The sequence below is a fragment of the Abramis brama genome, assembly GCF_963993115.1.
Source record: "Abramis brama genome assembly, chromosome: 12".
Taxonomy (NCBI): domain Eukaryota; kingdom Metazoa; phylum Chordata; class Actinopteri; order Cypriniformes; family Leuciscidae; genus Abramis; species Abramis brama.
Window position 1 is genome coordinate 25,140,226 of NC_139974.1, and position 8,463 is coordinate 25,148,688.

The 8,463-nt window shown below is 37.2% G+C and overlaps 1 protein-coding gene across 1 annotated transcript; it reads left to right on the forward strand.

The window, feature by feature from the left end:
* Nucleotides 1–4,388: 4,388 nt before the first annotated feature.
* On the forward strand, nucleotides 4,389–8,230 carry tbxta (T-box transcription factor Ta; the record flags this gene model as incomplete). Its single annotated transcript, XM_084131506.1, has 8 exons — nucleotides 4,389–4,573; nucleotides 4,907–5,171; nucleotides 5,352–5,486; nucleotides 5,596–5,657; nucleotides 5,773–5,834; nucleotides 5,927–6,100; nucleotides 7,119–7,242; nucleotides 7,333–8,230. The coding sequence occupies 8 exons, from the start codon at nucleotides 4,389–4,391 to the stop codon at nucleotides 7,595–7,597; spliced, it is 1,272 nt and encodes a 423-aa protein (XP_083987632.1). The 3' UTR covers nucleotides 7,598–8,230.
* Nucleotides 8,231–8,463: the final 233 nt, after the last annotated feature.

Sequence of the window (8,463 nt, forward strand, 5' to 3'; positions counted from 1 at the left end):
TGTATCATGGTTCCCACACAAAATATTAAGCAGCACAACTGTTGTAAACATTGATAATAATAAGAAATGTTTCTTGAGCATCAAATCAGATTAGAATGATTTCTTAAGGATCATGTGACACTGAAGACTGGAGTAACATTTATCCAGGAATAAATTACATCTTAAAATATATTTTATTAAAAAACAAAAAAATATATTTTATTTGTATCTTTTTGTTGTTCGAAATAAAATAAATAAATAATATTACTGTTTTTACTGTAATTTTACTGTAATTTTTTGCATTAATCAAAAACATTTTAAAATCTTATTGACCCCATACTTCTGAACAATAGTGTGTAATTTGAAATTGGGCATTAGTGCACATCTGAAATCACCGTCATCATGTGGAAGGAATCATTTTCAGTGTTTAATTGTCAAACTCAAAAGAAAACAACAAGAACAAAAACTAAAAAACAAACATGTAATTTCATCCTCCTGATTAGAGCAGTTTAGAGAAACTCCCTCTCCTCTATGATTTTCTCTCACAACCTTCTGTGCCGGCTGTTTGTTTCTTCAGCTCTCACCTCACTGTGTCCCACAGGATAAAGTTCATCAGAAGCTTCTGAAGCAATACCATCTTCTCTCCCTCTCTCATTAGCATCCAAAAGGTCTGATGTCTATTGCGGGGAGGGGGGGCCGAGAGAGAGGGGAACAATTACCGTCCCTCCAGTCTTTTTTATCCTTTTCAAAGGGCAGGGTGATTAGGAGAGGAAAGTTTAGATTTCCTGAACTTGAAGTGGAAACGCAGCAGTGACAGACGCATCTCGAGACTCAATCCACATCTGTCTGAGAGCGGGGGGAGTGTGTCTGTGTGGACGGCAGTACTGTAAACTCTCTCTCCACACACACACACACACACACACACACACACTGTCCTTCAGTCTGTCTTCTGTTATAAAGCCACTTCACATACAACGACAGCTGTGCTGGAGAAACCCAAATCCACCTAGTTTCAAACTGGAAAGTAAATACACAGACCAAACCATGCAGGAACATGTCCCACTGTGTCTCCTCGTTCCATTTGCACTCGGCCGCCGAGTTTTTTATTTTTTTATTTTTTTATTTTAAAATTTAGATTTTATTGATGCTTGCATCTTGCATGCACTCGTGTCAGTTGTTATTATACTTAAAAACGGAAATTGAATTCGACATGGTTGATGTGATTACTGGCATGAGAGGAAAATTGCTCAAGAAAAATCCAAGTTGCTGCCAAAAATTTTGAAAGCAGCAATCATAACAGCACTGAAATGATTAACACATCATTGAGGCTAACATATGATTAAGTGATGATGATTAACATAATACTTCATTAAAAAAAAAAAAAAATACCAGTCAATTTTGGAGCTTAACTGTCTCCAGAGATTACATAACACATTTTTGTGTATTGTGACACATTGGATAGATATAAAAACTATATGTACACACTGTTTGTATCTCAAACAGTGTCAAAAACAGTGAGAAAAAATGAAATATATGTTTGTTGTATTATGTTATGTAAGTATAAATTTGTTTGAATATACTGTATACTAACGTAATAAAAGTTTGGGGTAAGTATTATTTTTTAATACTTTTATTCAGTATATTCAATCAATGCATTAAATTGATCAAGAGGGACATTTATAAAGTTATAAAAGATTTGTATTTTAAATAATGTTCTTTTGCACTGTCTATTAATCAAAGAATCAAAAATAAAATTGTTTATCAACACAATAAAAAATTATTACATTTTGGAGCTTGACGGTCTACACATGTATTTTTGCTTGGACAAAATTGTGTATGTGTGTTTATGACACAATGGACAGATTTTTTTAAAACTGTGTGTGTGTATGTGTGTGTGTGGTCCTGGTTAAACCTACATTATGGGGACAAAATGGCCCCATAACAATAGCAATATCCGAAATCATGGGGACATTTTTAAGTCCTCATGAGGAAAACAGCTTATAAATCATACAGACTGATGTTTTCTTGAAAATGTAAAAATGCAGAGAGTTTTCTGTGATAGGTATAGGTTTAGGGGTAGAGTTAAGGGGATAGAATAAACCGTTTGTACAGTATAAAAATCATTATGTCTATGGAAAGTCCCCATAAAACATAGAAACTTGTGTCTGTGTGTATCTTGTCTCCTTTATTTTCCAAAGACTGACTCATCCGATTCCCCTGTTTACTGATTTAGGCCGGAGAGGAGAAGTGTGGAAAATATGCATCTTCTCTTATAACTGTCCTTTTGTGGAGCACCAGTCCTCTGTAATATTTCTCACCGAGGTGAGAGTGTCCTTATGCCAGAGAGAGGCAGCATCTCTTAACCCCTTCACCGCTCGCACAAAACCTCCATCCACATGCACACAATCTGTATGTATGGAAAACTATATGCAAATAGTGTTTGTCTTTTAATTTAAAAACAGTGTACTTTCATGTGATAACATGTTAACCGGGTTTATTCTGTGTGTGTGTGTGTGTGTGTGTGTGTGTGTGTGTGTGTGTGTGTGTGTGTGTGTGTGTGTGAGAGAGAGCTTGATGTGACTGATGACAGGCTGTTTGTTGCTCTCTAAATCAGCTGAATCTAAGCAGTGGAAAGGTGTGAGGGCCCTTCACATTTATGGCCCCTGAGAAGTGCGGACTTCATCAACATCCTCTATCATCAACTCCAAGTGCGTCAGAAAGACACTGATTCACAGAGCTCTTTTAAACTCAATGCTTACCATCTTAGATCATGTAAAATTAGTATAATAAGCTGAGAAAATGAGACAATATAAACAGGGGAAGCTTGATGGTGTTTAAAATTAACTGCCACAGTTTTATACACTGAAATATGGTGAATTAAAGTTTCCATAGTTACATGCTACAGTCCAATAATAACATTTATTTTTCTCCAACAAGATGTTTGGTTAAATATTTTAGACGCCTTTTTTATTGCAGTTCACTAATGGCCCTGATGCATGACATTCATTTTAGGAGTATTACATAAAGTATCTAAATGTATATGATGTCAATAAAAAACTTGACATAACTCTCAATTACAAAAGAATAGGAATGTTTAAATTGTTTACAATAGGTTTAGATAAAGTATAACATGTCACAATGCAAGGTAGCCTACTGCTGTCATTGCTCAACTTCTCATGTCAAGTACCCTAATATAAACGCACTACACTTGTTGACTGATATTCAATAGGCTAAGTAAACAATATGCCTATCCAATTTTATAAACAACAACAATATTGTTACAGTTACATTTACGGTTTAATGTAAATATTTAAATACTCATAAGAAGAAAATATTTTTTTTTATGTTTGTTGATTATTTTAAACAAAGAATAAAAAGTTCCAGCTGCATATTTAAAATTCAGGTCGAAAAGCAGCGCATAAATATCCCAGATATTGCTGTAGGACACTCATCTGGCTGGAGTCATGCTAGATTAAGGGAATTCACATATCACCTTTGGGCCATCCACACTTCAGTCGAGCACTGGCGCAGGACGCGTCAATGGCCGCATCCTAATGGCCCGTCCCAGTAAACACGAGCTTTCTCACATGTGTATCTGGGACAACAAAAGATTAGCATTATTCGCAAATATACAGCTGAGTTCAAAGGCACCGAGGGAGCAGACACTGTCTCTCTTCCTTCTTTTGTTTCAAAGGCGAGTTCGCGAAAAGGAAAAGATTTAGGCTATAGCCTATATCATTCCACGATAGCCTATAGCCTATCCGATGTTCTTATAATGAGCATTTTGGTCAATGTTTCAATTAAAATAATTATAATAATAGCCAACATATATAGGCCTACATAAAAATAAGAAATGCATTTAAAATAGGCTATTTCAAAATAATAATAATAATAGTCGAAAATAAAAATACAGAACAAGTAAAAGTGTGCAGTCTAAATAAAAAGCTAAAAAACGTTGCAGACTGTATTATTCAAAAACATTAAATTAATGAATTATTATAGTCCAATATAATAGCTTAAGTTGTGCTTAGTTTTCTAATGTTGTCATGTTTTTTCTTTTTATTTCATTATTATTATTATTATTATTATTTACACAATGGCCTGTATCTTAAACGTTTTTCAGTGACTGTAGACTTTCAAGCTCTTTAACACTTTGTAATGTGCCACTGTGTAGGCTATGTCAAGAATACTTTCCGTTTTGTGGCGACAAATTATCGGGCGCTATTAGGGCGCGATGGGCCTGGTCTCGCGCTCCGGGTCACGCCCCGTAACAGCAGGGGCTCAGTATCGGGCCTTTAAAAAGCCTCCGGGCACGTTAAAAGGGCAGTTTAAGACGTGCTGTCAAAGCATCGTAACCCAACGGGATTTGGTGATTTCGGACTTAACGCAAGGTTTATTTTATCGGAAATATGTCTTCCTCAAGTCCCGATCAGCGCCTGGATCACCTCCTGAGCGCAGTGGAGAGCGAGTTTCAGAAGGGCAGCGAGAAAGGCGACGCGTCCGAGCGGGATATTAAACTTTCCCTTGATGACGCGGAGTTGTGGACCAAATTTAAAGAACTCACAAATGAAATGATTGTCACTAAGACTGGAAGGTATGTTGAGATTTGACAACAGTTAAAACTAAATGCTCCCATTAGCCTATAAAACACTTTTTTTTTTCTTTTTTTTTTAAATCAGTAGCCTACTCTTGATTTAAATTGTCCGTGGAGTTACGCTAAGTTTTTACTTTTTTTTAAGTTACGCTAAGTTAGAAGTCAGTTATCGCTAAAAAAAAAAAAAAAAAAAAAGTTCCAGTAAAAAAGTTCCAGTCTTCCAACTCAGTCGTTTATTAGCGTTCTACTTTTGTCGCTATTAGCGATTATAATTATTCTTCTCGAGTTCATTCAGTTTGAATGCTATTAAAAAGTCTTTGTCTCGTCTTCTAGGCGAATGTTTCCCGTGCTCAGAGCCAGTGTCTCCGGTCTCGACCCCAACGCAATGTACTCGGTGCTGCTGGACTTCGTGGCGGCCGATAATAACCGGTGGAAATATGTGAACGGCGAATGGGTGCCAGGTGGAAAACCCGAACCTCAGAGTCCGAGCTGCGTCTACATCCATCCAGACTCACCCAACTTCGGCGCGCACTGGATGAAAGCGCCCGTCTCTTTCAGCAAAGTCAAACTCTCCAATAAACTCAATGGAGGAGGACAGGTAAAGCAAATCTTTATATCTCACTGGTGAAATAAATAAATGTACAGTAAAAAAGTTCACAGTAAAAGTAGGCTATACCGTTTTTGTCAGGAGTTAAAAATAAAAATATTATTTTTTTTAAATATTTTGAATATTCAATATTTATGACATTTCATAATCAATATTTTTCTTCTCTTTTAGATTATGTTGAACTCTTTGCACAAATACGAACCCAGGATTCACATAGTGAAAGTCGGCGGGATTCAGAAAATGATCAGCAGTCAGTCTTTTCCTGAGACCCAGTTTATTGCGGTCACAGCTTATCAGAACGAAGAGGTGAGTGTTTGTTAAATGACGCCTGAGATGTGCCCTCGACCTTCATAATGTTGCATTAATCGAACATTTCCCTCCATATTCATTAGCTCTAATCCTTAATTATTTTCAGATCACAGCTCTAAAGATCAAGCACAACCCGTTTGCCAAAGCATTCCTGGATGCCAAAGAAAGGTACAAGAAAAAATACAATTACTAGTCGTAATTTCTCTTTTAAAGACATTCTGTAACCCCGTTTCGATAATTGATGTATGTGATTACAACTGAAATTTTGTTGTCATGTCAACAGAAGTGACCACAAGGACATCCCAGACCACAGCACTGATAATCAGCAATCTGGATATTCACAACGTAAGTGAACCAACACGCAAATTAACTATACTAAATCTTCCCCTCAAACAGTGTCATATAGTATATTTAACATTTGTGTCTCCCTCCAACAGTTGGTGGCTGGTTCCTGCCCAGTAACGGCCCTATGGGCCCCAGCAGCAGCCCTCCTCAGTTCAGTGCGGCCCCTGTTCACTCCTCTGGCTCATACTGTGAGAGATACTCCAGCCTGAGGAACCACAGAGCTGCCCCGTATCCCAGCCATTACCCCCACCGCAGCACTACCAGCAGTAAGAGCAAATACAATCAGTTCAATTCAGCTTAAAGTACTTTAGTGGCATGATTGTGTTTACATACATTATTATATATGAAGGGGAAAAAACATGTACGGGGATGGTCTGGTCACACTATATATTAGGTCCCCTTATCTACCTAGTACTTACATAAAAAAACTAATTTGTAGGTACAATGTACTTATTGTGTTCATGTTTTTCTGCTATTGAGGTGGGATACGGGTAAAGTTAGGGACAGGTTTGGTGGTTTGGTTAGGTTTAAGGGTGGGTTAAGGTGTAAGGTCAACAGTGTAATTATAGATGCAATTACAGAAATTAATTACTGCTGTAATTACATGCAAATATATATTCTTGGTTACTTTGGTTACACTTTATTTTAAGGTGTCATTGTTACAGTGTAATTATATATGTAAGTACTGAGTAATATTAAGCAACTACATGTACTTACTATAGTGTTAGGGTAGGATTAGGATTTGGTTGAGGGTTAGTAGCATGTAATTATGCATAATTTACTGTTTTTACTATGGTAAGTACATGTAACGTAACAAGGACTGTCAGTGTTACAGTGTAGTTATACATTTAAGTACTGAGTAATAATAATTAACTACATGTACTTACTATAGGGTTAGGATGAGGGTTTGGTTTAGGGTTAATTGCATGTAATTATGCATAATTTATAGTCGTTACTTCAGTAACTCCATGTAACGTATAACAATGACACTGTAAAATAAAGTGTAACCATATATATATTTTTTAAATATAAGTACAATGTAAAATGTGTATGTACTCTATAAGTGCATTGTGAATATTAGTACACAGTACACTTTGACTCTATTGATCAAGGCAATGGTTTCTGAGGGTGCGCAGTTGAAAAAAAAAGAAATTGTAGACTGTAAACCTTTATAGTTAAATCTCAGTCCATTTTAGCACAGTAACATTGTCATTCATAGCAGCTGAAAGCGTGTTTCATTTGATTCCCTTCCATTTATTTCCTTTACTTGTATTTTGCTTTTAGATAACTACATGGACAACTCTTCAGGAAGTCTTGCTTCTCACGATAGCTGGTCAGCCCTGCAGATACCCAACTCTAGCGGCATGGGCACCCTGGCCCACACCACCAACACTACCTCTAACACCAGGTCGGGACTTTCTGCACATTCTTTTTTTGTATTAATAACAATGACTGACCCATGGATTCACTAACTAACCATGTACTTTCTGCGTTACAGCCAGTACCCAAGCTTGTGGTCCGTTGCGGGGACGACCCTCACCCCGTCGGGCTCAGCATCGGGGTCCATCACCGGCGGCCTGACGTCTCAGTTCCTGCGCGGCTCTTCGGTGTCCTACTCTGGGCTGACCTCTTCTCTGCCTGTGTCCTCTCCCTCCTCGATGTATGATCCGGGCTTGAGCGAGGTTGGCGTGGGAGATGCCCAGTTTGAGAGCTCTATCGCCAGGCTTACAGCGTCCTGGGCTCCTGTGGCACAGAGCTACTGAGTTCCAGATGAATCCCAACTGAGACTCTGGGACTGATGGTGCAGTATGGGACATGATCTGAGGCGGAGATCCTACAAAGGCTGGCCTACTTCCAGAGGGAATCTAGAAGAGCTTCTCGCCGTTTCGACAATCAGAAAACGGGTCCATTTTTAAATTCACATCTTGCGAGTATCACAATCAAGAGCTGATAAGAGACAATCACTTAATCATAGAGTATCTATATTTACAAAAACCATCATGGGAATTTTAGACATCCGCCATAAAATGGGGCCAATTATTATGTTTATTCTTAATAATATTATCTAAAATATTAATAAGACCAAATCGTGCTGTTGACTCACTAAAATGTATATGTGTGTAAATAAATAGAAATTAACGACCATTTTCATTGTATTACAGTATATAACTGTAACAGTCTTACATGTGCTTTGTGCAAGAGAAAGACAGACGTTGCTGTTTAGTTTGAAATGGTGAAAACGGTTGAAAAAACAAGTGACCCTGTAGTTATGTCTGCAATCCGTCCTATAGAGAAATCATTTGTACATATCTATCTATTTGTATTTGTTGGACTCTTTGTGAGTTTTATTTATGTCATTTTAATAATAAATTAAATTTCTTTCTTTTTTTCTGTCAGACACTTGCCAGTGGTCTTTATTTATCTTGTATCTTTTTGAAATACTTGTCGTATTATTAACATTTGGCTTGTCCAAGGGACTTTATGTACAGATCTTGACATTGTAAGGAACAAAAAATAACACACTGCTAGTATTATCAGAATATCAATTGATCATCTTAAGAGGGTGAATGTGAACAAAAATGAACAGTTCGTTGAAGTTCTTCAATAAACAACCCAAATGTAAATTATT